The following is a 27,577-nucleotide window of genomic DNA, read 5'->3' as shown; positions in this document are numbered from 1 at the left end:
TCCAGGACTTCTGGGACCTTGACCACACTCTGCTCCTCCGTCATCCTCCTTTGGGAATGGGTGTCTAGCCATGATAAAAGCCAAAACTTGGTTTCGAGAGGAGAGAGGAGGGAGGGAGCCCCAAGGCCCGTAAGTAGCGGTATTCAATAAGGTGGGTAGCATGGCGGAATGCCCAGGCTCCAGGAAGGGGCAGGGAAGGATCAGGGCTGTGCGGCTGAGCCACACCCGGGCAGAGGTGACCTGTAGGAGATCACAGCCTCCAAGGCTGGCTCCTAGTGCCTCCCACAGTGTAGGTCAGGGACGGGTAAGTAAGTGCTCTGTTAAATGAGGGAAGGTCCTCTTCATTTCCAAGTTTTTATTTGCCTGTTATAATTCTGATATTTATGTACATATATATATATATACTTTTGTTTTTTGTAGAGGGCTCATTAACAGACCAAGCAAAGGCATATGGGGAGCCCATAGCTGCTGGGCGAACCAATCTTTCCTTTTTTTTTTTTTTTTTTTTTTTTTTGTCTGTTTTTATTTTTCCTGGGATGGGATCATCAAAGCTAATTGCTATAAAACCTAGAAACCACCTAGAGACTCAGACATCTGCCTACACACTAGTGGCATATGGGGAAAAGGGCAAGGGTACAAACTTTCAAAGTCACGGTGTATTTACATTCCCAAGGTGGGTACAGAAGGAGACTGAGGAAGAGAACTGGGGGCAGGCAGGGATGCTAAGGGGTCTTGGGGTGTGGTGGTGGCTGGGAGAAGCCCAGCCGGTGGGCAGTGGGAGGAGGTGCCCCCGGCGGTGACAGAGGCCACTTGGATGTTGTCTGGTGGGTACCAAAGGCAGCATGTGTATGGAGCTCCTGAAAGGTGGGGTGGGTGGTGGGAGAAGCACATGTGGACCCAGTGAGCTACTGGGGAACAGGGACTCCGAGCTCTCCAGATGGCCTCCCCTGTACCACATGGCCAGCCTGCTCAGCTCCAGTCCCAACTGGAGCAGAAATGGCAAGGAAAAGGGATCAGATGGTGGGGACGCTGAGTTCTGTCCCCATCAGACTAGCCAGGGAGTGGTTGGGGGAGGGAGAGATGCCAACCCTGGTCCTGAGGAGACCCTATCATGCCTGCCCCCAATAAGGGAGCCAGAAGGACAGCATCTCAGAGATGCTTCTAAGGCCTCCTCCTCTTCCTCTCCCCCAAACTACGGCCTCTCTGCCCAAATAGGTTGGCAAGGCAGCACCTGAAGGTCCCTGACATGTGGGTGATCTGCCCCAAGCTGGGGCAAAGCAGCTTGTGCCCAGGAAGGGGTGCAGCTGGGTTTTGGCAATAAAGAGGGAACTGGGTGGTACAAAGGGATCTGAGGCTGTAAATTCCTCTCCTCTGCCCCAACTCAGCCTGCCCAGGCCTGTGGAGAGAGAGAGGGACCTCGATCCCAAGGTCAGCGGCACAGCACAGGCGTTGGGCTGGGGTTTCTTGGCCACTGGCTCTCCTGCACCTCTGGCCCTGGGCAGAGCGTGGCCTGCCTCACCTGGCTGGAACTCGCTATTCTAGAGCCACAGCAGGATTGATGGGGGAGGTGGCCCCTGAGCTGTCATTGCCTCCTGCTGCCTCCTTCTCTTTCTTGCCGCTGTACTGGCCGATGAAGGAGCCGTCCTCGTTGAACTGCACATCCACACTGCCCCCATAATCTGCCAGGCTGTCATCACTGCCCAAGGGCTTGATGTCTCCATTGAGAGATGGCTGGCTGCTGCCAAAGGCCTTTTCCTCATTGTCACTGCAGGAGTAGAGGGGGGTGCAAGTGGAAGCACTGCGGGGGCCCCAGCCGGAGCCCCAATGAGAGCTCTGGTGGGAGCCCCAGCAGGAATCTGGCTGGGGGCATGGTAGTTTCTACGGTCTTCCATTTGTCCTGACCCTGGTAGACAACTCCAGTGGCTTATCCTTGACACACCCCTGGGATGGCAGGCTGTATGTACCATGCTGGGGGGCTCAAGAAGCCTTCCGTGGGGAGAGGGGCAGCTGGGAAGGTGACATGCAGGCCCAGCAGCTGTACTGTGTGTTAGCATGCTCCAACTGGGACTGGAGCTGGGCAGGCTGGGATGTGAGAAGCCACCAGGGGTCATGGCACTCCTGGGTATGTATGCACTGCCCATAAGGGGGCAGACCCTGTCATTGGGCTCTGACAGACAGTCCACCCCCACTGCCCCACCTTACCTCTCCAGGGACCTGATGTCACCCAGCAGCACAGAGAAAAAGGAGAAAGAGGGTCAGCTACAAAAGTAATGTGTTGCTGCTCCCAGCACTGGTCCTGCCCCAGCTCACCTGTACTCGCCAAAGGTCTCATCTTTCATCGGCCGGGCCTCAGAGTCCACTTGGGTGTCCTCCTTGTCCTTCACTGGAGACATACAGAGGAGTCAGTTTCCTGCCCTACCCTAGCCTGACCCTAGACTCTGGGTCCCTCTGTGCTCTGAATGCCCCAGCACTCTGTCCTGGAAGCACTTACAAGACAGGAAGTCTTAGGGATGATCTACTTACCCCATGTGGCCCAGGTCGCCATTTGCTGGTCTTGCCAGCCCTAGCCCGAGAGGAAGATAGCCCTGGCCTCTGGCCTGCCCCCACAATGCCCAAACTGTTGTGCCAGAAGCTCAGAGACTCAGGGAGGCTTTGTAAAAGGGACTAAGGGGCAAGGGGGCCTGAGGCTCCTCTCTCCCTCAGCTCCATCATCACCCTCACCCTGAGCCTGAGGAAGGTTCGGGAGGTACCTGAGTATTTGCCGCCCTTGCTGCGCTTGATAAAGCAGAGGATGAGCAGAATTAGTAGCAAGAGAATGACGGCGCTGACAAAGCCAATGAACCAGCCCTCTGTGGCGAAGCCAGTAGGAGGGAGCCTCACACGGCCTGAGGGCGGAAAGCAAGAAGACAGAGTCCAGACCCTACAGTGAGCTGTGAGGCTAAGGGAGGAGCTACAACCCTGGTGCTCAAGCCCGGCGGCCTCCAAGTCAGGACAAGGCTCAGGCCTCACTTGGAGGTACAGGGGCCTCTGGGGCCAGGAAGTGGGACAGGAGGCCAGGGGCAAGGGAGGAGAACCCTCAGGAAAAATGCCAAGAGGCGCAGGGGCCAAACAGCGAGCAGATTCTGGGAGGACAGGAGAGAAGGCACAGAATGGGGCCTGGCTGGTAGTGGCTAAGTGAAGCAAACTGGGCAAACAGCGGATCCTCCAGTGCCTCACCAGTCCCATTGGTCTTCACAGCCATCTGACGCAGGACCACCCTCTCCTTCATCAGGCGGATCTCATACTCAGTGTCAGGCTGCAGGCCGCTCTGTGTGTAGGAGCTTTGGTTGTAGCTGACATACTGCGGCTCGAGGTTAGGGCCCATATTCCCCTCTGCACAGGTGAGAGGGTGGCAGCAGAGGTTAGCAGGAGTGTCAGGTGGCCCTAATGGGCCCAGAGCCCTGGACCCCTGCCCCAAGGACCCCTTCATGCTCACCTGCCAGAGCTTTGAACAAGATGTGGAATCCAAAATTGCACTGACCCTCCCTGGGAACCCAGGAGATGACACTGAAGTTTTCACCTGCTGTGGCTGAGATGTTGCCAAAATCTGGCTTCCCTAGGGGATGCAGGAGTGGAGGGGAGCGTGAGACCCTCAAAGGGCAGGCAGTCTAAAGGCCTGCTCTCCTGGGCTCAGCTGCCAGCCAAGGCTCTGCAGCCCCTGCAGCCCAGCACCCAGCAGGCCCCCCAACCAGCTCACCAGACAAAGTCATGGTGCCTCCTTCCCGCACAATGGCCTCGCCAGGACCCTCCTTTGTGGTGGCCTGAAGCTGGAAGCGGTACCGCAGATTGGGACTGAGGTTGGTCAGGTTGTGTGTCCGAAGTTCTGGGTCTGGAAGGTGGAGGGACTCTTGCTCCTTGCCTCCCTCGTCCACTGTGAAGACAAGCAAGGGGCTGACTTTGGCTGCCAGCTCTGCCGCCTCCCATGTCCCCTCAAGCTCCCTTCCAGGCACACACTGCACGCACAGGCATGGTAGGAGAGCACATAGCCGGTGAGCACGCCATTGTGGCTGAGTGGGGGCTGCCAGTGTAGCAGCAGGCTGGTGTCCGACTGGCACTCCAGGTGCAATGCCTCAGGGTGGCCGGGCACTGTGAGGCAGAGCAGAGAAGAGCAACATATCGTCACCCAGGTCTGAAGAGGAGGGGCAGGGGATGGAGGCATGGGTGCCATACTCACCTCCCTCTGGGGTGCTGAAGGTGAACTCACTCGCAGGCCCTAGTCCCCTCCTGTTGAAGGCCTGCACCTCCAGATGGTAGTTGCTGTAGGGCCGTAGGCCACTGAGGATGGCACTGGTGGTGTTCGCAGGCACCACCACGTGGCTTTTGTGGACATGTCTCTTGTGCTTCTTCTGACTGCCCTCCCACCAGTACGTTACCTGCACAGGTGTACAGGAGACTTCATAAGGGTGGAAGGCATCCAGGAGGGACTCCAGTATGTGTTCCCAGGTACCCTTGCCAGGACCTTTTTCTCCCAACCCAAGGACCACCAGAAGAGCTACCAGCAGACGGCAGGGCCCCACCCTCAATCCTGTCACTTTACCCTGGGGATTGAGCGAGCCCTTACATTGTATCCCCGGAGATGACCTTTGACTTGGGCCAAGTCCACAGGCCACCACTTGACCAGCACAGTGCTTGAGTTGAGGATCTTGATGCCTTCCAGGTCAGGGCTTGCCTGGGGGTCTGGGAAAAAGCCAGAGGCCAGCCCTGAGGCCCTGAGACCAGCCTAGAGCCCTTCCCGCAGGGCAGATGGGTTTTGATGCTACATGCGGTGCAGTTCAATGGGAGGCAGGGCGATTGCATGGTGTCAAGGTTTCTCCAGGGAGAAAATAGTAACTTATACAGAGAAACCAGAAAAAACCTTAAGCAGGTGGCCAAAGTTAACATCTGGCACTGTTCCCGATTTAAGAAACCAAACGCAGGGAAAGTTGTACAGATGACCATCTTTTATCTGAGATGGTGGGACCAAAAGTGTTTTAGAGTCTTTTCAGCTTTGCAATATTTGCATATACATAATGAGATATCTTGGGGATGGACTCCCAAGCCCAAACACAAAATTCTTTTTTTTTTTTTTTTTTTTTTTGTGGTACTGGGGTTTGAACTCAGGGCCTTCATCTTGAGCCACTCCTACAGCCCTATTTTTGTGAAGGGTTTTTTGAGATAGAGTCTCACGAACTATTAGCCCGCGCTGGCTCTTTGCCTCTTAAGTAGCTAGGATTACAGATGTGACCACTGGCACCCAGCTTTTTTTTTTGGTTGTGAGAAAATCAGGGCTCTACCACTTGAGCCACACCTCCAGTCAAATACAAAATTCTTAAATTCTTGTGTATGTGGGGGGGGGGGGTGCTGAGGATGGAAACCACAGCCTCATGCATGCTAAGCAAGTACTTTACCACTGAGCCACCCTGGGGCATCTATCTATGCTTCTTATACACTTTACAGGCACAGCCTGAAGTTCATTTTATGCTACAGTTATTTTTAGTGAGCCTGTGTTTTGGCTGATCCATCACACGAGGTCAGATGTGAAATTCTCCACTTAGGATGTCATGTTGGCACTCAGAAAGTTTTTGGTTTTGGAGCATTTTGGATTAGGGATGCTTGGCCTACACTGGATTCTTGTGTGGGAAGAAGGAAACGCTGTGAAACACAGCACTGGCTGATACAATTGGAATTCCACTGTTAGTTACAGAAACATATCAACGAGAAGTGTCCAGACTTTCATAACGTCACTCGGCTATGTGAAAGAGTGACCTTATTTGTAGGAGTTGCACACTGAAGTGTTGAGATGTGGGGCTGGCAACGGCACATGGGGAGTGCCTGTGCATGCACACACACTGACCAGAACAAGGGCTCCACCTTGCGTAATGACTGGCCTGATACTCACAGTCCTCTCCCGAATAGCCAATGGTGACCTGTGGCTCAGGGCCCTTGCCCTGGCTGTTGACTGCCTGAACTTTGATCTCGTAGGGCACGAACGTAGATGTGTTGGACACCACCAGGAAGGGGTCGCTCACAATCTGTTCCTGCCAGGTCCCTCGCGTGCCCTGTGGGCGCCACTGCACACGGTACTGAACCTCAGGGGCATTCCAATCCATCCACCGGAGGGGCTGGAGGGGGTCAGCAGAAAAAGAGCTAGGTGGCAAAAGCTGCTGCCTTCTGTGCCGTATCCACCAGCCCAGACACTCCCAGTCACTGGCCTCCTTAGCACAGCTAAAGGACAGCAAATGTCTGGGACCTGGCCTCATGTGTAGGGGACAAATCAGCCCAGGGACCCTCACCTTCCATGTGATGACCATGTTGTTAGTCTCATTGCCTTCCCCTTTCACGTCCACAGGGTTCTTCTCTGGGGCTGGAAAGTAATGTGTTAACATATCAATGCTGCAGCTTCCTGCCCCCAGGGGACAAGGAACCAAGGGCCCATTCTGACCCCTGAAGCAACACGCCAGAGGCCCTAAGGGAGCACCACAGATCCCTGGGACACTGGAAACAGAGGCGCAGGGATATAGCACTTTTCCAGACCCTCCCTTCACAGACCCAGCAACTGACACCCTTTCCAGGTGACCTGGGAGAAGGTGCTGCCCGGGCTCACCTGCCTCAGGTGTGACCACAGTCTCAGAGGTCGGACTGGGCTCCCCAGGGCCATATTTGTTGATGGCAGTGACCCTAAAGGTGTAGTGGATATAGGGTGACAGCTTGAGGGTGGTAGAGGTCTGGTTCCCTGGCACCTTGCCCAGACTGAACCATTTCTCAGGCGCCATTTCCTTGTCCTCAAATTCAATGTCATATTCTGCCAAGAAATGAACCAGCAATGGAGTGATCGGCAGCATGGGGCTTCTCAGGGAGGGCAACAAGGGAGGATACGAAACCTTCTCTCTCCAAGTCCCAAGAAACTGTGAGCCCCCAGAACACAAGTGTGGACCCCAATAAGGTGGAGCTGGGGCCATGGGAGGAGGGAGGACACCAGGAAGAGGAAGGGCTGGCAGGGGTAATGGCGAGGGGATGGCACACCCAGATCTCTTACTCTCAATGGGAGCGTTGTGGTCTTCAGCAGGGCTCCAGGACAGGTGCACCTGGCTCTGCTTCAGCAGGTGACGATCGGACAGCTCAAGCCGAGGCACCGGCCCAGGGCTCCCTGAGGGCCATGGAGAGTAGATTCTTTGGTCCCTCAATAGCCACATACCGCCCCCCCTTAAAAGGGCCCAGAAATGTGAGCCTGGGCCCCTTGGGCACTCCCCTGTGCTGCCAGGCCACATGCTCAATACCAGCCTAGAACTTACCCACCACCAAGAGCTGTGCCCTGCTCTCCACCTCATCCAGCTCAGTGCTGGCCACACAGCTGTAGTTGCCCTGGTCACTGTAGTCCAAGCTGTGGATGACTAGGTGCCCATGCTCTATGAAGTACCTGCGGAGGGGGCCGTGTTTGTCCTGTGGCTCTCAGTAACTACACTCCTTCTCTGCCACCTGGGCACCTCTCCTCCCCTGCCCCTTCTGCTTGCATTTCTCCCTTCCGCCATGAACCTCCCCCACTAAGCAGAAGAGCTCCCTCCGTGGACGAGGCCAGGAGGTCCAACATTGCAGCTTTTCTTACTCTATCCCCTTCCACCTAACCCAGTTTGGGGCTTGGGCCCTCACTTATCACTGTCTCCAAGTTCCTGGAGGTCTCGCCCATCCCTGCGCCAGGTGGTGCTAGGCTGCAAGGAGGAGTCAAAGGAGGCCTGGCATGTGAAGGTCACCCTTGAGCCTTTCTTCTCAATTGCATTCCGGGGCCCCTGTATGATCTTGGTTGCTTCTGAGGGTCAGAAGAAACCAAGAAAAGGGAGAGTCACTCTGACGTCCTCCCGAGATCCTCACCCTCCCTTGCAAGAGTGCCGCTGGTCATGGGGGCATTGTCTGACCTTTAACATGCAGGTTAGCCACAATGGTCACATTGTTCTGGTCATTGGCAGCCTGGCAGAAATAGTGTCCAGTGTCATTGGCCTGGAGGTCTCGGATGCCCAGGGTCCCGTTGGCATAGGGGAAGAAGCGTTCATCCTGGAGTACTGTGGTCCCTTCCTCATCCAGCCTAGAGCAAGCAGGTGGGCCCGGCTCAGGCTGTCCGTCCTAGGCTCCCTGCCCTCCCAGGCTCCCTGGATCAGATGACAGCTTACAAACCCCGACCAGGATGAGTCACTCACCACTGGACACTGGGCACGGGGGCTCCAAAGGCCTTGCACAGCAGGTAGGCAGTGCTGCCCTCAACTGCCAGGTATGTCTGGTTGTCTCCTGTCAGGATTGTGGCTGGTAGCTCTGAGGGAAGAACAGTCAGGGCAGGACTAGGGGCCACAAGTGTGAGAGAGGCCAACGACTCTCCACCCATCATCCTCAGGCCCCCAGGAGCCACGCACGTCGGCTTCCCTATGTCTCTATGCCTCGGATGTGCTACAGTCATTATTCAAGGCCCCATTTGCAGTCTATCATCTCTTCCCAAGAGCCCTCTCCGCCCAGCCCCCAGCCTTCCCTGAGACTCTAGGAAAGGAGCCATCAGGCTGGCTGGGTCACATCTTGTCCAGGGTACACCTTGGCTCAGTCATGGTGACAAGACCCTGCCCTTCCCATACCTCCCCTCTCAGCTGTTGTGGAGATGGGAGTGAGATGGGAGTGAAGGGTCACAGCAAGGAGTGAGAGCCCTGGTAAGTTGAGGTCACAGCACCTGCTGGCTGAGACACTGTGAGCTGCAGACTGGGGTTACGAGGCAAGGAAAGAGGGAGGGCTGGTGGGCAGACACAACTTGCTGGTACTCACGGACAACATAGATGTAAGCATTGGCCAGCAGGAGGCCATGCTGGTTGCGGGCCTCACACTGGGTCACCATGGTGTCACTGGGTTGCACGTTGCTCAGGATCAGAGTTCCCTGATCGATCTTGTACCTCTGGTCCTTGGCCACCTCTGTGCGTGCAGGAGATGGCACCCCATGGGTCCGGGCCAGAGCACTGAGCTGTGTTGAGGCCCCTCCTCACCCTCCTCTTCCTCCCCTCAATATTCCCCTGAGTTCACCACACTCCCTGACCCTCCCAAGGCCCTGCTCACCCTCCACAGAGATCCCATTGATTCTCCAGGTGACCTCTGGTTGGGGCCTGCCCTGGACTTGGCAGTCCAAGCGGGCAGTCTCTCCTGGCCCATACAAACGACTCTGGGGCTTGTGCAGCCAGTATGGGGCAGCTGAGAAGAAGGAAGGAGACACCCTGAGCCTGCAGCCTGCTCTTGCCTTCATGCAGACCCTGCCCTCCCCCATGACAGTGGGCATTGTAGGCCACCATCCTTAGAGGCCATCTGTGGCAACTGGGGGAGGTGTGCTAGGCAGAGGCCCATACCCTCCACCTTGACTCGGTAGATATGGCGGGCACTGCCCAGCGAGTTCTCAGCCAGACAGTGATACTGGCCATCGTCCTGCTCTCCCACATTCAGCAGCTGCAGGGTCTTGTTGTGGTTCTGGTAAGTGACACGGTCTGCTGGCATGGGGACACCGGGGCGTAGCCACTTGATGGTGGGAGTGGGGCTATCCAGAGTCATGGTTCAGGGAGGACAAGGGAGGAGAAGAGAGGGGAGAGAGGACAAGGGTTCAGAGGCCTGAGCCCTTGCTGGAGCCACCCAGCCCCAGCCCTCCACTGCCCTGAACACCCAGACTCACAAGCCCTCAGCAATGCACTCCAGCACCAAGGGCTGCCCCTGCAAGGCTACCAGGTCACTGCTGGAGTTGCTGGGGAAGAGCAGACGTGGCTTCCTGTCAATCATGCTGTTGGCTGCCAGGAGAAAGGAGGTGGGTGGGTGAGTCACAAGGCTAGGGGACTCTGGATACCCTAGCGAGTCCCTAGTCCTCTCTATTACCCTTAAAAAGAACGGCTGGGCTGGGTGCCGGTGGCTCATGCCTGTAATCCTAGCTACTCGGGAGGCAGAGATCAGGAGGATTGTAGTTCGTGAGACCCATGGCTCAAGTGATAGAGTGCCTGCCTAGCAAGCATGAGGCCCTGAGTTCAAACCCCATACCACCCCCCAAAAAGAAACAGAATGACTGGGGAGCTGGGGACTTGGCTCAAGTGGTAGAGCACTTGTCTAGCAAGCATGAGGTCCTGAGTTCAAACCCCAGTGCCATAAAAAAAATTGCCAGGTGCCGGTGGCTCACTCCTATAATCCTAGCTACTTGGGAGGCTGAGATTGGGAAAGTCTTGGTTCCCAAGACCTGGTTCCTAAAAATATTTGCCCAGCCTGTGCAAATATCCAAAATATCCAAAGCAAAATGGACTGGAGGTGTAACTCAAGCAGTAGAGCACCCGATTTGCAAGGGTGAATCCCTGAGTTCAAACCCCAGTCCCACCAGAAAAAAAAAACAAAACAGGAGTGGCTAGGGATGTAGCCAGTGGTAGAATATTTGGTTAGCACACAAGAGGTCCTGGGTTCCAACCCTAACACTGAAAGAAAAAAGAGTGTTCTGCTGGATGTGGTGGTACACTTCTACAATCCCAGCATTCATTCAGGAAGCTGAGGCAAGACAATCACAAATTCAAGGCTAGTTTGGGCTACATAGTGAGAACCTGTCTTGAAAAGAAAAATGTGTCAATCTCTGCTCTCACCACCTGGGAAAGGCTTGAGCAGGGTGGGCACAGGAGACAACTTGTCTTTGAGGGATGGGTTAGGCCTGAAGGGGGGATTATCAGAGCTTTTGGGACTTACTGGCCTTGACCCGGAGGTCAATGGGCTCCTTTTGAATGATGGTCCGGGTACCCAGGAAGTGAGCATTGCAGATGTAGTCTGAGTGGTTGTCTGAAGTGAGCACATTGGCAAAGTAGAGGTTGCCATTCTGGCCCATTGTCACACGCTCATCCTGCTTGATGTGCAAAATCTCTGCAAAGGGAGCAAGGAGGTGGAGGTCAGGACCTCTGTCTGAGAAGACCCTCCCCACATTGACACCCCAGTCCCAAGCAGCAGCTCCTCCCTGACACCCACTGCTGTTCATCCAGTAGATCCTGAGTGGCTCTGCACTGGGTGGAGGGTTGCAAGGCAGAACCACTGACTCCCCTTCCTCCACCTCCACGGGTTTCACTGTCTCCTTTGGCCACTTGGGGGCACCTAGAAGGAACAGAGAGGCTGGCACTCAGGTCCTGGTCAAAGTGGCCCAAGGCAGAAGGAAGGAGGAGGGAGGGCTGTGCTGGGGATAGAGCTCTCAAGGGTGTGAGAAGGCCAGGATGGGAGAGAGTTCACATAAAGGGAGGCGGAGTCTCTGGGCCCTTCTTGAGCTCCAGGTGGAGACTAACATCCTATGATGATCTCGGAGAGGGTGATCGGGAAGGGGTTGGTCATGAAGGGTTAACCCTCCACAATTCTCAGCTCTCCCCATCTACGTCCACCCTGAGGAAAGGACAAGGACGGGTGGGGGGGAGGCTGAGGTGCAGTGATGGGGGAGGGGAGCTGTGGAGGGATGCGGGAGTCACAGACCCTTCCATCATCTTGACACAGAAACCATGGCAACGGTTCCCAAGGTAACTGGAGGGTGGGGAGGGGAGAGGAAAGCGCTCAGAAGGCAGAAAGCTCAGGGGGGATGGAATGCAGAGGGAAAACCCCAGGGAAAGCGCGACATAGATAAAGACAGAGCCCCAGAGCAGAAAGGAGAGAGAAGGAGAAGCCAAGTCAGAGGTGGAACAGGGAGTGATGGAAAGCAAGGGAGATGAGGAAGGCAGCAAGAGACCAAAGTGGGAAAGCCGAGGGAGAGGTGCCAAATAAATGGCAGAGATGGACAGAGATGACCCGAGAGCAGTGGAGGAGGAAACAAGGCAGAAACACAACCACTGAGCTCAAGCCAGGGAATGACTCAGACAGAGACATAGCCGGCCAGAGGGAAGGGCAAACCATCCACCCATGCAGCTAGTCCACAGCCCACAGCCCACCAGCTATTATGAAGTAGGCACTGAGAAAGATTGAGAGAAGGAAGGGGAAACGAGGTGCCCAAAAGAACAGTGGAGAAAGAGACAGAACAAGCATGGAGGAGACTGCTGGAGAAAAGAGGAAGGGGCAATGGGAATGGCAGGGACATGCAGACCCCTCAAATGCTTCACAATTAGCTGAGGAACAGTGGCTGCCAGCCCAGACCCCCAAACTAGCTCCTGAGACCTGTGTACAATGCTTCTCGGGTACCCAGTCCCTCCCTAGTCCCTGCAGTGCCTCTCACCCTCAGCCATGAGCTGGATCTCGTGGGACATGGCAGTGCCCAGCTTATTGCTGGCAAAGCAGCGGTAGATGCCCTGGAACCTCTGGGCAAAGCTGTTGTTGCCTGCGATGGTGAAGGAGCCAGAGTGGGGTGCCTCGTGCACAGTCACACCCACTTCTTCCTTGGGTTTGAAGTGAATGCCATCCTTTGTCCAGCGAAACCTGTGGGCAGAGAAGGGCTCAGGCTGGAGGCCCTGACACCCAGGACAAGGGTTGAAACAGACTGGAGGCAAGGGTTTCCACAGCCAGGAAGTTCCAAGGGATGGGCCAGGAGTGAGCAAGGACTTGAAGTCATGTGAGAGGTCTGGGGCTTCTGGGCTGGTGGCCCAGAGAGGTCGAAGGGTTGGAGGCTAAGGTCAGCAGTTAACAGCAGAGGCTCAGAGTATGAGGGTCACTCACTGTACTTCAGGTTTGCCTCTAGCCTCACACTTGAGGCTGATGTCATCTGTGGGGAAGACAACCAGGCGCCGTGGAGACTGTTCTGTGATGACAGGTGGCTCCATCACTGGTGACAAGATGAGGATAGCAGTGGTAAAAATTATGTCTGGTTGGCATCATGGCCTTGGCCCCACCCCATTATGAGGGAAGCAGGGTCCAAGGCCCTTAGGGGGCCTCATGGCCATGAAGGAAGGGAGGGATAAAAACAGAGACTAGCTTGTGGGACACAAGACTGAAGCGGAAACAGACACACAAATAAATGTAGAAAAAGGAACAGAAGGAAGACAATAAAAATTACAAAGAGAGATGTGTATGCATATGTGTGTGTGTGAGAGAGAGAGAGAATGAGAGAATGAGAGAGAGAAGTAAAGAGAGAGGAACAACAAAAGCCAAAGGCACAGAAACCAAGAAGGAAGAGAGGGCACCAGAGGACGGCAATACACAGAAATCCCAGCATGGGCAAAAACAGAGCAAAAATTCCCACACAGGTGAGAGAGAAGAGGCTGAGAGGAGCCTTCGGATTGAGATAATGGGGACAGGGACCCAAGAGCTAGAAAAGGAAAGGGTGGGGGAGTATATGCAGGACAGGAGCATGCTAGCGCAGCCAAAGGTCCCTCCTCCCTCTGTCCTTGGCCTTCTGGGCCACACTCCCACCCCCCCTCCCACTTACCATGGTGTCCTTCATCTGAGAAGTCCGGACAGCAAGGGAGAGAAGGGAGAAAAACGCTCAGAGGTAGCCCCAACAGGGCCCGATGGCACGGGAAGAGGCAAGCTCAAGCAGACCCCATGGGGAAGGGAAGGGAGAGGAGGCTATGGCAGTAGCAACAAGAGGGCACAGTCCAGGCTACAGCAGTGGCAGGTCCAGCCCAGGGAGACAGGACAGAGCCTGGCGGGGGCAATGCCCAGGGAAAGGGGCTCCATCAGAGTCATGGAATGTGTAGACCCAGGGAGAGAAATTCTTGCCTTTAGCAAGGAGTGGACTTGCAGCCCCCTGGCAAGGCCAGGCATGGCCTGCAGAACTGACCTCCACCCATCCAGGATGCTTTGGAAGGTTGAAAGCAGACAGCCAGCAATCAGGGCACCCTCCCCAGCACCAGCCCACTTCCCTCCTAATCCAATTAGCACAGCTCAGTGTTTTCAATTACCCAGGCCCAGCCTTCAGAGCTCAATGGCCCCTCCCCCTCAAAACCCTCCCAAAGGCCCTGCTGCATCTGAGTCTCCATAGCCTGCAGGGCAGAGCTGGCGCCAGGCCTCCTTCTTCCTCCTTCTTTCCTCCCTGGTGGCCACCAAGCTCCCTGGGACAGAGGCCAGAGCAACTGCCCCAACCCCAGGGACTCAACGGAGCAGAAGCAGGGAGGGGACAGAGAGACAGAAGAAGAAAGGGAAGGGGAGGGCAGGGGAACAGTGAATTGGCTCCGGAAAGCTTTGTCTCTGCAGAAGACCTCAATGTAAGGGGCCTGGGAAGAGAGGAGGGGGCTCCCTAGGAACACCAAAGAGGGCCCTAAGCTGGAGAAAAGGCAATGCAGGCAGCCTGAGAGCAAGACATTGACAGGGATAACAGGATAGAGAAAATAAACTCAGTGAATGAAACAAACAAGAGACAAAAGGGCCTGGTGTGACTGGGAAAAAAGAGTGGAGGGCAGGTTTCAACAGGGAGGCACTGCAGCTGCTCACTGTGTCATATCACAGTGAGTAACAAGTGCTGGGCAGTGCCCCAGGCAGCCTTGGGTCTGCTGTAGTCTCTGGCCTAGTTCTCTCTCCCCATTGCCATGTTTCTCTAAATTCTCCCTGCCCTCGTCACATGCAGACACACCCTAGGCAAGGTGGCCCAGTCTATTTAGTACAAAGGCAGGCATAATGGATGGCCAGAGTGAGGCCCTGGCCTTTCAGACCAGGAGAGAGACCCTGCAAAGCAACTGAGAGGAGGCAGAGAGAGCAGGAGGACTGGTACATATCTATGAATGTGCAGAAATGAGGGTCTGAGCTCATGGGTGGATGTCCTGGAATGTGCATATTGCAGTAGCTTTTTCTGGTGTTTGCTGGTGTGTCTCTACCTTGCCTGAATATGTCTGCAGATCTGTCTGTGTGTGCTTTGTTTCAGCGTACAAAGTGCTGCATATCCACCCCTGTGTGGATGACTGTTCCTTTGTATGTTTCTGTTGGTATGGCCTCTGAGTGTCCTGCTCCTCTCACATATCTGTGCCTGGTTGGAACAAGTGTCCAGCCACATTCGTGTGTACCTGTGCATTTGTGATGGTGGTGGTTCAGGATTCTCCATGGGCATGACTCAGAACCTCTATGTGCATGTCTAAGGGGGCACCCCCAACCTCTGTCCTGCCAACGCTCTTCTTTTTTTTGCAGTATGGGGCTTGAACTCAGGGTCTACACCTTGAGCCACTCCATCAGCCCTTTTTTGTGATTTTTTTTTTCCAAGATAGGGTCTCTCAAACTATTTGCTTGGGCTGTTTTTGAACCACAAACCTCCTGATCTCTGCCTCCTGAGTAGCTAGGATCACAGGCATGAGCCACCAGTGCCTGGCCTGTCAGCTCTTCTTCACTTCCTCCAAACCTCTTGCTGCTCCTTAATGCCAGGTCCTTCCCAAGCCTTCCTCTCTTGGCCCCTGTCCCCCCGTTTCTGGTGCAGTCTTTCCCATCCCTGCTCCCTTAGCTGGTCTCTCCATGTCCAGACTCAGGGAGAAAGGTGGCAAAGTGAGAATTACAGACTCACAGCTCAAGGCTCATAGCACAAATGCCCTCACACATGATACTCTATGAAATACTCCCTGGTAAGGGACAACAGTCACTTAGAACAGTATGTTTACAATTCTTACACATACTCAGGAGAAAACCCCATCACAGTAAAAACAACCCCATGTGCAAACATGTACTCCAGCTCCACTCACATAAGCACACATCCCACTACAGTCAAATGCTACAGTCACTTCCAGACCTTCACAAACCTGGTCAATAATTAAGTTACAGTGACTTGAAAACTTACCCGTATAGGAAGTCAAAATCACACTCACGAATATCCACACTTGGTCAGTCAAAATGCTCACACCACATATGCAGTCTGTCCAATTCACAAGCATACACAAGCATGCATGTTTAGTCACAACCCTACAGCTACACTCTGCAAAACACACACACCTACCTGTCACTTTCCCCAACAAACATTACAATCGTAGCCACGTGCTCCAGCAGCCCCACCCCCAACTCCATAGAATACACACCAAAAAGGATTCAGAAGGCTGTTGGGTCCAGATCTGGTGTTTTCAAAGTGTCATTTCCTGTCTCAGTTCAGAGACAGGGCTACTGAGGGCCCAAAATGGGAAAGAACCAGATTGGGATTACCTAACCAGAAATAAGGACAAGACTGCACAAGCTAGCTGAGAACTGGGGACTGCCCCATTCTCCTGGCCGCCACATACCTGGGGTGCCAGTAGGGGGAATGGAAGCAGAGAAACCAGAGTGCAGGGTGGGGCGGGTAAGGGAGGGCAGGGCGGAGGCCGCTGTCCGTGGTGCTGGAACCGCGCGCGCTGCTCCTGTCCACGGTGCTGACACGCCCCATGCTTTCTACCCTGTACTGGCCGAGGTATCCATCGTCCTAGGTACCTCTTGCCCAGCTCGTACCCAGGGAAGGAGGGCGAGGGTCCAGCACGGGGAGGGTGAGGAGGCAGAATGTAAAGAGGGGCCCAACAGAGTGGCGAATGGAGGAGCTGAGGCTCCCTCCAGCTACTCACATTCGTCGGGAATCTGGATGAGCAGGCAGGGGCTGCAGAGGAGGAGAGGCCACACGTACCGCAGCGCCACGACCATCTTCCCGGGAGCGCCGGCGGCGGCGCGGCACAGCCGGCCGGGCTCAGCTCACGCTCTGGCCGGAGGGAAGGGGCTGGTGGTTGGCTTAGGGTGGTAGCTGCGGGGGCACTGGGAGAGGGGAGGAGGAGGAGGAGGAGGAGGAGGAGAAAACGGACGATGGACGTTAGTGACTAACATCTGGGCCAGCCTGGGGCCCTGGCCCCGCCCCCAGCCCCGCCCCCGGCCAGCCAGCTAACCCGCCCTTTCTCCCCACCCCTCCTCACACATACCCCACCTTGGAGGGAGAAACCTGGAAGAGACAGTCTTGGCTGAGCCTCCAGCTTGCCTCCCCAGCACCAACTTGTTGCCCCAATCAACTACCCTGTGCATGCCACCAGCCGCTCTGGGCACACATCCCCATGTGTGTCCTGATGTGCCTGTGAGCAGGTGTCCATGGACATGTGTATGGATGGGGACCTGCACGCGTGGAGTAAGCCGAACATGCACCTCAGTATTTACGTGGCTACGCATGAGCACATAAGCGCCTTCTCGGGAGGGGGTGCGTTCATGAGCAGGTATGTGTTGGTGTGAATCTGGGGGGGGATCAATACACAGGTCTACTAGCTGAGCTGCATGTATGTTACATGTCTTTTTGTGTACATGTCTGTGGGGGATCAATCTATATATCTGCTGGTTTTGTGTGCACACACAGCATGCGTGCACATGTACATTAAAGAAGAACTCTTCTTGTAGTCTCATTGCTGTAGCTCTCAGAGCCAATTGACTCCTGGGTGTTGTTTGTACCCACAAGCCAATGGGAGGTTTGGGAAGTGCGATAGGAAGGGAGGAAATGGGCCCCAGATGTCTGGTTTTCACATAACAGACTCAGATAAGGGAAGAAAGAATGGAGAACAAAGCCTGCCCTCAAGAATTGGTGGGAAGATGGGCACAGTGACTGCAATCCTAGCTACTGGGGGGGGGGGAGATTGAGAGGATCTTGGTTCAAGGCCAGCGTGGGAAAAAAAGTTAGTGAGGCCCCATCTCAACCAATAGCTGGGCATAGTGGTGTGTGCTTATCATCTCAGCTATAAGGAAGCATAAATTGGGAGGACTGCAGTCCAGGCTGGACTGGACAAAAAAGTGGCCCTAACCCAAAAATAACTAAAAGCAAAATTCGACTGGGGGGGGCGTGGCTCAAGTGGTGGAATGACTGCCTAGCAACTGCAAGGCCCTGAATTCAAATCCCAGTATCAGGATAAAAATGAAAAAGAACTAGTGGGAGAGGGAGGTAAGGAAGAAAGTGCTTCACTGCTCCTTCTCAGCCCCTGAGGGGGCAATAGAAACCACCATGGTATCCTTACTTCCAGATGCTCCAGGCCAGGGTCAGGGCACAGGTCAGGGAAAGCTCTGGAACACTTCTCAAGACAGTGTTTCTGACACCTCTTGAGTGTGTCAGAAGTCCCAGCTTCTGAGTCTTTTTCTGAGTCGTCAGGGCTTAACTGCTAGATGTGTCCACCTGAATGCAATGGGCCCCAAAACTGGGAATCCAAGAAAGAGGATTTCTCTGATGATGACCAGAAGAGGGAACAGTCTCTCATGAAGACAAGCCACTTTAATTCCACATAGGAAGGGTGTGAAAAGAGAGGTAAGGGCTAGTGTTGCTGGGTATCTGATAGCTAGTAGGCTGGAGCCCCCATCTGGATGCCTTCACCAAATCCATACTGGCATCCTGCCTGTGCCCAGCCAGGACCCTACCAAAGGGGAAAACCAAGCATCATCTATAACACCAAAAGTGTAGGTAGAGAGGTCTGGAATGCCATGCTAAGACAACTAGACTCTGTCAGGAGGTAACCAGAAGTCACAAATCATTTTTGTGCAAGGGGGTGCTCAGAGAACAGTGGTGAATGTAGCAGATAGCCTGGGGACTGGACAGGGAGAATGGATGGGAGAGAGTAGCAGTCAGCTTGGAGCTCTGAGACTCTCCCACCCAAAGCTGGTGAAGGTGATGGAGAAACACCAGGATGAGTCAACATGGATGGCCTAGAGGTCAAGGGAATGACTTGGAGGGTCAGAAGTGGAGCAAGGATGGACAATTCCCAATCCACAACAGCTGAGCTGGGGCCCAGAAGGGAGAAGAACAGTGAACCTGTTTTTACCAATATCTCCCCTCACAAAGCCAGCTCTATCAGGGTCGGCCCCAGGCAGCATTGGCCTTGACTTCAAGGCCTGTAGGAAGCAGTAGGAGACTCAGATTAGAGAGCAAGCGATCAAACAGCAGCCTTGGGAGCTCTAGCACTGGTCTTCGGAGGGGGAGGGGAGGGAAATTGGAGCAAGGGAAGCTCAAAGAAGGACTCTCCTGCTTATGAACAGGCTTTGATGCTCTGTTTGTTGGAGTGATGATTTCTGCCATGTCAGTTCCTCCATTTGTCGTAAATCTAGGTTCCCAGAATGGTGTTTGGGGTGTATGCCTAGGGTATACATGGGAAACAATACCCCAAACTCCTGGTCCCACTCTGCCCCATCCTGGTCTCATCCAAACTCCCCACAGCCTCAAATGCAACCTTTTTTTGTTTTTCCCTTCTCCTGGTATTTGTCACCCCACTTGCCACTACCCTGGGCACTCAGAGATAGGCAAGAAGGAGCCAGAAGGTTGAGAGGCCTCTGACAGCTGGGAGGGAGCCCTCCCACCTCCCTTCCCACTGCTGCTGGGTCTCTGATCTCTCACCATTCCTCAGGCAATTATAGAGCAAACTAAGGTTGTTAGCTCAGCAGGCCCCGACCCCCAATCAGCACCACCAAGGGCGGGGGGGGGGGGGGGTTAAGTATTCCACAGATGGAGCTAAGGCCCAGTCTGCCAAGGGTGACAGACAGAGTGAGAAAGAGGCAGGAGGAAGCAGGAGAGGCTGAGAACTGGGGTTGGAAACAGGAGACAAAGACAGGATAGACAGAAAGACAAGGATAACCAAGATGGAGAAATCTGGAAAGGGAGAAAGAAAGAAGATGAAAGGGGAGTACAAAGGGTGAGAAAGAGCTGCAGAAAGCGCTGCTGAGGAATGGCAGAAAGAGCTAGAAGTGAGGGGTGGGTGTGTGCATGTGCGCCTGCGTGCAGGCAAATGGTGCCTCCACAGCGTCCCTGTCCCTGGGGGGGTGGTGTGCCAGCCAAGGAGCGGGGAAGGAGGGAAGATGAGCCTGGGTCAGTAGAGGAAGGCTTCTCTGGCTTGGAGGTCAGGCTGGGTGGACAAGCAGAGCAGGGAGACAAACAAGAGAGCACAGAAGCCATGCACTAGGGCCAGGGAGACAAACAAAGCCCCACAGTGACAGAGCGGCAAACCCCTGCCCACTTGTGGCACTGGGGCAAGAGGACAGTTGTAAGACAAGATGGATGACCGACATGTACCAGAGAACAGGTGGAGATTCCTGTAGGGAGGAGGACTAGGGGGAGGGGGAAGCACCCAGAGGATCTCAGCAGATCCTTGTAAGATTGCTGCCTGGCCGTGCTGGGAGTGCGTGTGTTACAGCTCAGAGTCAGCAGCCGCTGGGCTGGGCTGGGGGGAGGTGCACATGAAGCACAGCATGACAGTGAGTGTGTCTGTGAGTGTGCACAGCAACTGTATACTGGCCACTGCTGGGGGAGGGCAAGACAAACTCACCCCCACACACTGCACTGAGCAAGCAAGAAGAAAGGGTCTGGCAAGGCCAGGAGATGAGGGTCAAGTCCACAAGGTCTACAGGGATGAGCTCAGTGAGGGTCCCAGAAGAACCTCACCCCTTGCCCCACCCTGGCCTGGGTCCCCTGGGGAGTCCTCTGTCTATACCACAACACACCACACTGCCCTCTGTGTGACTGAAGCTGGTTACCAGGGAGAGGCCTGAGAAGTCGTGAAGCCTGGCTGAGACCTGGGGTGGCTGCTTGCTTCCACCCCCAAACACACACACACACACACACACGCACGCGCACACACACGCACGCACACACACATACACACACACACATGCACACACACGCGCGCGCGCGCGCACACACACACGGAACTTCCAATGATGCCCTGACTGTGCCCATCAACTCTCAGGTCCTGCTGGGGGTGGTTCTTGAAGGAGAAGCAACAACAGGACCCTTCAAGGGTGAAGTGAAGAACGTCCAAGTCCTCCTGCCAGTGTCTGTTGGGAATGGCAACACTTGGTGACCAAGCAGGGCAGATAGGGGGCAGGACTGGGGGTTCAGCACCCGGGGTACATGGGAGGGTCAATGTGGGTGGCAGGTCCCTGTCTCCCAGGCCTGGGGAGAGGTGTAGGAGCCTTTGAGCCTGTCAGTATGCATATGAGGGCGTGGGTGTCACCTAAACCCCATGCACTGTGTCCCTTTAAGGCTCCCCCTCGCCCTCCTCCCTAGGCTGTGGCTGTCAGGTTTCTATGGTGATGCAGCCTGCTAGCAGAGGTGGGGAAGCCTTGCTGTAGCCTACTGGGCTGCTTAGATAATACATAAAGAAGGCTGCTCAAGGGAGCCCCCACAGGTACCTGAAGGCCCAGAAATCTTACACTCCCCTTACCCCTCCCTAAGGGGAGATGAGAGTGCACCTCAGCCAGCCTCAGCCCCCTCATCCCAATCCCCTCATTCGCCTGAGGCTTCAGTCTCCAAGGCAACTAAGGTTCACCTGTAAAGGATCATTCTCCTTAAAGGGTGGGGAGGGGGCAGATGGAGGTTAACCCTTAGTGGGGAAGAAAAGGAGAATTCCCACCACTGTAGGGCCCCACCCTCTCTACTCCCCCCACATCTCAATTAGCCCCACTTTCTTAAATGAATTTCTGTGTAGCATTTACCACATACCAGGGACTCTTCTAAGCACTTTTATACATGCTGATTGATTTCATCCTCATTATCTCCATTTTACAGACACAGAAATTGGGGTCCAGAACTGCACCAAGTCCCAGATTGCAGAGCTGCCATTGGCATTCACTCAGGCTGGGGTTTTATATGGGATGGAGGCTCTTGAAGTTGCCAAAAGCTATTCTGGAGTCAGGTGACCTCTCAGGGACACTGGCGTCCTAACATATATGCCTCTTTGAGTCCCTGGGGATCCAGGGCCTGGACAAGGATGGCCTCCCATCCATCCTGTTCCCCTAGGGAAGGGCTGATTTGCTAGGCAGATGGCAGGCAAATGTAGAAGGCAGGGAGGGAAATCTTGGGAGGGAGAACACACCCAAGTACGAGGTGAGCAAAATCACGTCTCAGCACAGAGCAGGAACCCGACCCCAAACAACCAATCTCTCTCTTGCTTAGGGACCCCTCAGCCTGAGGCCCTGTGGGACTTCACATGACACCCCTCCATCCAAGTACTCAGTCCAAGAGAAGGCAACCTCCTTTTCTTGTTGGACTCAGGCACAGGCTGAGTTCCCTTGTCTCCTCTCTTGCTATGCAGAATCTTAGCCTGCTGTGACTCCTTTCTTACAACCAAGACTCTGGAGCCCTCTCACAAAGAGGTCCTCCACTACTGGGAAGGCCCCTCCTTCTCCAGCCAGAGCTTAGGGACAGCAATGGCTCCATTCCTGTACTGAAGGGAAGACTGAGGTCAAACAGGAGCTGGGACTCACTCAGCTGCCTGATGGAGCAAGGAACAAGGAAGATTCCAGCCTGCCAGAACTCTGAAAGCAGAGCCATGAGGCAGCAGTGGGTATCAGGGCCCCTCACATTCTGGGCTTCCTCAGTGAGCAGGGATGATCCTGGTACTAGAAGGGGCTTCAGAGAGCAGGCTGGAGAACACAACGTGCATTGCATCACTCTGTTAGCTGTGGGTCTGCAGATCAGGTAGGCAGTGCTGAAGAGGTGGAGAAGGTGCTGAGGAAAGGTGGGGAGCAGAGTAGCCTGGTGGTGCCTGGAAATGGCTCAGATACTGCCAGGCCCCATGAGACCCTCAGGGCTCCCCATTCCCAAAGGGTTAAAGGGCAGAAGGGGCACAGGAAGCCTGGGGGTGGACAATGGAGCCTCTGTCCTCCTTAGGGCCTTAGCATTCCTAAGGCATGAACGCAGACATCTGGGGAGGGGGTCCGGGGAACACCCCCCTCTACTGAAGCCACAAGCCTGGGTTGGCCAGAGGCTCTGAACCCATGCCATGCAATACTTACTGCATGCCAGTCATCACAGCCACCACCTTTGCCCCGCCCCTTCCTAGCAGAGGCCCTGTTCAGGCATCTGAGGGGATTCATATGGGTACATGACGATGTGTGTGTGCTCACGCTCTCTGAAGAACACACATACCAGCCAAATACATGACCCCAACGCAGGCAAATAGGAATAATGGAGGTTACCCAAATGCACACGTGACCAGATATATGAGCCCCACACATGCAAATAAGAACACACACACACACACACACACACACACACACACACACGCCCAAAGCCTCCCAGCAACCCAACCCAGCTCTCCCATGCAAACCTCAGAACTGGGGCTGCCCTCCCCCCATCTCTTCCCAGCACTAGATGGAGGGCCGGGGAAGGAGGGGGCTCCTGGAGACTCAGTCCCCATCCTTCAAGCTCCACCCTTAGACTGACATCGAAACAGACAAACTCCGAAGTCCCCCTTGGCCAAGTGCATAAAGCCAGGACGCTGACACCCTCCTGCCCCACCCAGTCCCTGACTTACGCAGCTGCCTCTGCTGGGTTTAGAGGCCAGAGACTGGCACAAGCTACTGATGGAAAGACAGTGGCCCTGTAGCTTTTTGACCTGAAAGGCAAGCTGCTGAGGCCCTGGGTGGGGGGCAGTGGACAAAGAAAAGCTTCTAGAAAGCCCAGCAGACCAGATCCTCCCCCTGCAAAGCCCTCCTCCAGCTCCTCCCTCTCCCTCCAACCACAGCCTTTAGGAAGCCACAAAGATCCTGTTGATATTTGGGGAACAGGCAGGGTGGGCTCACTGCTTTTCCCATTCCTCCTCTTGTTGGTAGCCACCAGGTGTCCCCTCTCCATTCTGCAGGTCAGATGAGTCCCCACAAGGGGTCTAGGGCCAACCCAGGGACACAGCCCAGCTGAGGTTATGTTGAGGGGCTGCTGGATAAGGCAGCAGAGCAGTCACTCCTCCCCCCTCCCACCCAGTGCTGGGGCTCACAGGAGCCCCTGAGAAAGGGAGGGGCTTTGGGGAAGTAGGGAGTAGAAAAGGAGAAGGGAGATAAAAGATAAACAAAAGGGGAATCAGAGAGAGCAATGGGCAGCGAAGGGAAAGTGGGAAGGGGGAGGGAGGGGAAGGGATGCCTCTCCCATTTCCCATGGAGAAATGAGGAAGAAGGGAAAAGGTAATGGTATGGTGGGAGGCTCACAGGTGGCAGCAAGGAGGCTAGGGGAGCAGGAGGATGGCCCGATCAGACCAAGTGGCAGATTAAGGGACCCTGGGAGTTGCTGAGAGTCCATTTCAGATGGCTGGCCCCACCCAGGGACCTAGCCCCAGACGTCCCAATCGTGGGGGCAAAGATGCATTTTGCAGCTACCCTGGAACACTGGAGCAGGAATTCTGGCCCCCAGTCTCCCTCAGTGTCTAAAGCACAGGGCAGGGCCCCCACTCATGTCCGCAGAGGGAGGTCTAGCAGATCTCTGCATAGGAACCCAGCCTCTGTTCCACATTCTCCCTGGGAACCTGGAGCTGATCTGGTGCTACCAGCCATTACATGAATGGCCAGGTTGGGTCACTCTGCAAGGCCACGTCACCCTCACTGCCCAGGAGAGTGCCCAGTTGCATCCATTTTGAGTGGTATCAGGGTCCATTTGCCCTGAAAGAGACCTTGGAGATCAGCAAGTCTGTCCCCCATGTGAGAGCCAACAAAGCTGAAGCCCAAAGTTGGGAAAGGCCTGAGTGTTCCAAGTCACTGACTGGGGTGTGACCAATATGGCACACTAGGCTATCCTTTTGACCCTCCCCAGACAGGTTTGGCCAAGTGCTTGCCATAGAAATTGACTGTTCCTTGGGCCAGGGGCAGAGAGTGCCAACTCTTGGGGAAGGCCAACTGGGCAGCACAGCTGGGGTACCTCTGCTCATTGGAGTAGCCTTGAGACAAGGCCCTTCCTCACTCTCTGCCTCCCTTTTCCCTTCAAATAATCATAAAGAAAAAGAGAAAGCAAATCTGTGCCCCCTAAAGACAAGGGTGGTGGTAGTGGCTTGTTATTTCCATGGGCAGCTTGGAATACAGCCCAAGCAGGCGCTTGGCAGTGAGAAGCTGTCCCCCGACACCTGCTCAGGTCCTGGGTAGTCATGGCAAGCCCAGTGCCCACGCCTGACCATAGGGCATGAGATCCTGCCACCTCTGGGCACTGAAGGCTGGGGGCTGCACACTGGGGGAAGAGCCTCTTGGGAAGGGGTGGTAGCACACAGGAAGGCTGGGACGTGCTGAGCATTTTTCCCTCTTGGTGATCAGGTCACCAGCGAGTCCTAATTTCTTTTGTTCTTTCCTGTACATTTCAAACGTACTGCAATAAGATGTATTATGTTGGGGATCACACCCCCCAAAATAAATAAATATAGTGAGAAAAGGAGACTTTGGAATACAGCACGGAGAAATGGCCAGGAGCCAGGGAAGTGGGGCGGTCCCGTCTCAGTCATACCACCAATTTGCCATCTGGTCACAGGCAGCCAAAGGTGAGTACATGCAGGCACTGCCTGGTGCTATGCCAGGTGAGAGGCCCAGCTGGGCTGAGTCCCACCATCTGTGGCATGGAACCCATCAGAAGTGAGAGGCCCTAGGCAGGCCCCTGCCCCAGCCACCAGACAGAAGACCAGGAAGATGGGGCTCAGCTCGGCAGCAGTTACCACAGGAAGAAGGGCTGTTGGGGCGTACTCACCCCCAGGGCCACCTGAGTCAGCAGACAGCGCTGACAGCACTGGGCTGCCAGAAGCCCCTGCCCTCGGGGCCCTGGTAACCAGGACCAGGGCATCTACCTGGAGGGTGTGCCAGGCCCCCACTCCTTGGTGAGGACAGACAGATGGTGGTCCTGCCTCCTCAAGACCGGCAGTGATGGGCAGGAGTTCTAGATACCCTTTCAGGAACAGTGGATTGTACTAGCTATTCTTTGCAATTCCTGTCAACCAAGAGACCCTAAAAATCTGACCTAGGAAGGAGGAAATAGGAATTGGCGACCCTCCCACAATGGCAGTGGGCAAGAGACCTGCAGTGGGCAGGGACAGGGTTCCAAGCATCTTGCTTTCCAGAAGTCCTTCAGTCAGTGAGGCCCTTCCTCCCTCAACCCTACCTGATGGGCCCACAGTCTACACCCAGGTGCATGGAGGCACACGAACGGGTGCGCAAACCTACCTCGACCAGTTCAATCTTTATTAGCTACGGAAAAAAGCTTCCAGAAAAAGGCGTGCTGCGCCTCCAGGGAAAAGACCCTGGTTCTGCGGCAGGTTTTGAGGAGAGCCCTGGCAAGAATTTGGAAAGAAGGAGGAGAACAAAGCCCCCTCCCCATTTTGAGGTGGAGGGGCAGGCAGCGCCCAGTCCTGTTCCCTCTCCTCCTCCCGTTTCAGGAGCAGTTCAGCCCGATCTCCCCCACAGCACGCCAGCGCTGGCCCCTGGCTTTTCGGACAAACAGGGCCCTAGAACCGGGATGAGGGGCAGCCACGCCCAGAGCCACACCCCACGGCGGCCGACGGCGGGGGACACCGGGCCCCGGCCGGTGGTCGCTGTCCTCCCCCTCCCACACACTTACAGGGCCATGCCAACTTCATCCCCACCCGTCTGCACAGACCCTGCCTGACCATCTTCCCCCCGCCCCGTGCCCCTCCCCAGAAGCGCATTCTGGGCGCCTCCCAGGCACCCCTCACCTGTCGGGCTCTGGCACTCCTCGGCCTCCTTTCCCTGTCCCACTACAGTCCCCGGTGTCCCCAGCCGGGTGCCGGGCATGGGTGGGGCTCCGGCCGCACCGCCCGTTACCGCGGCCAGGAAGGCACCTGGGCAGGGCTGGGGCGGGAGGGCAGAGGGTCGCAACCGCGGCGGGTGCCAAAGGACAGGCAAAGCCGCCTTACCTGCGCCGTGCCGCCGCTCGGGCTGCCCGCCCAGCCTCCGCGCACGCCGGGCTCGGACCCGCCGCCCCAACACGTCCGCGAAGCCTGTGCCGATGCCTATGCTGCGGCGGCAGCGGCGGGGCGGGGGAGGGGCGGGGGAGGGGCGGGGCGGGCGTGCGCGGAGGGGAGGGGGAGGGAGCGTACGGGGGGAGGAGGAGGGGGAAGTGAGATCACCTCCCCGGCCGCCGGCCCCGCCCGACCACACCCTCGCCCCTTGTCCCTGGCGAGCCTGGCCGCAGAGCCGGGCGCGCCGGGGACCCCTCGGTGGTCCAGCTCCTGCAATCCCGGAGTCCCCGGCGGAAGAGTGCACCCAGCCCGACCGCCAGGGAGCCCCTGCCTCCTGCAGGCTCCGAATGGAAATTGCCCAGCAGGGGTGCTCCCAGGGCCCCGGGGCCCGATGGTGGAGAGAGGACTCCGGCTGGGAAACAGGTTTCCCCTTCCCCCAGCCTCCACCCGGCCCTGGAAGACGCCGGGCAGCGTCAAACACCCATGTGCAACACGGTCCCGGCCGCGTCCTGGTGGCCTTGCGTTTGGACATCCACCCCCCCACACACACCCATACCCAGGACAGGACTCCCGTGTCCCCAGGCTCTTCTCCGAATCCCTCCCTATCCTGGGCACCAGGTCCCGGTCCTCCGGGAGGGGCGCTTGGGCCTCAGTTCCCAGCCTGCCCAAGAGGCGTGGCGCGGGGCACGGGCTCCTCTGCACCTCCGAGCCCCAGCGAGAAGCTGAGTTAGAGCCAAGCCCAGGGCGAAAGGTCGCCGCGGAGAGGGCGCCCCTCCACCTGCGTCCCCCAACTCCCAGATCTTTCTCCCACTCCCCGCCAGGTTCGGTGTCTTATTTCTTTGTCCTCGGGATTGCCCTCATCCCGACCTTCCCCCCCCCCCACTCTCCCTCTCAGCCCTTCACGGGGAATGCATCTGGAAGGAAGGAGCTCCTTCCCGGCCCCCCACCCCCACCCCACCCCGCCACCTTCGACTCCTGGCTGTGACCTCCCAGGCGAGGCAATGTGGAGGGGGCTGGAATTCCGA

At 55.9% G+C, this 27,577-nt stretch overlaps 1 protein-coding gene across 5 annotated transcripts; it reads right to left on the bottom strand.

Moving 5' to 3' along the window:
• Positions 1 to 483: 483 nt before the first annotated feature.
• L1cam (L1 cell adhesion molecule) lies at positions 484 to 26,633 on the bottom strand. 5 transcript variants are annotated; one of them, XM_074062432.1, is made up of 28 exons: positions 26,508 to 26,633; positions 16,452 to 16,635; positions 13,379 to 13,393; positions 12,670 to 12,775; positions 12,233 to 12,432; positions 11,014 to 11,136; positions 10,741 to 10,911; positions 9,701 to 9,812; positions 9,384 to 9,568; positions 9,100 to 9,231; positions 8,815 to 8,958; positions 8,208 to 8,319; positions 7,929 to 8,095; positions 7,666 to 7,822; positions 7,311 to 7,435; positions 7,055 to 7,165; positions 6,623 to 6,820; positions 6,312 to 6,382; positions 5,918 to 6,140; positions 4,601 to 4,716; positions 4,214 to 4,412; positions 4,003 to 4,125; positions 3,737 to 3,910; positions 3,476 to 3,595; positions 3,217 to 3,372; positions 2,751 to 2,885; positions 2,311 to 2,383; positions 484 to 1,765 (listed from the first exon to the last, which is right to left on the bottom strand). In XM_074062432.1, the coding sequence occupies exons 2-28, from the start codon at positions 16,525 to 16,527 to the stop codon at positions 1,534 to 1,536; spliced, it is 3,756 nt and encodes a 1,251-aa protein (XP_073918533.1). In that variant the 5' UTR covers positions 16,528 to 16,635; positions 26,508 to 26,633; the 3' UTR covers positions 484 to 1,533. The 5 variants fall into 5 exon arrangements, with proteins under 5 accessions (XP_073918533.1, XP_073918535.1, XP_073918534.1 ...); XM_074062434.1 differs by lacking the exon at positions 26,508 to 26,633 and adding an exon at positions 26,307 to 26,444; XM_074062433.1 differs by lacking the exon at positions 26,508 to 26,633 and adding an exon at positions 23,148 to 23,280.
• Positions 26,634 to 27,577: the final 944 nt, after the last annotated feature.

This window comes from Castor canadensis, chromosome X (genome assembly GCF_047511655.1).
Source record: "Castor canadensis chromosome X, mCasCan1.hap1v2, whole genome shotgun sequence".
NCBI lineage: Eukaryota > Metazoa > Chordata > Mammalia > Rodentia > Castoridae > Castor > Castor canadensis.
The sequence above is the reverse complement of the archived record's forward strand: the minus strand, read 5'-3'. Positions and strand labels throughout refer to the sequence as shown.

Bases quoted from the DNA above. Each gene is read 5' to 3' on its own strand.
- L1cam (XM_074062432.1), bottom strand. From the start codon at position 16,527: ATGGTCGTGGCGCTGCGGTACGTGTGGCCTCTCCTCCTCTGCAGCCCC. The intron at 11,137-12,232 runs GTGAGAGGCACT...TGTTCCTTCTAG, and splicing joins GATCCAGCTCATGGCTGAGG to GTGCCCCCAAGTGGCCAAAG. The intron at 6,141-6,311 runs GTGAGGGTCCCT...GACCCCCTCCAG, and splicing joins ACATGGTCATCACATGGAAG to CCCCTCCGGTGGATGGATTG.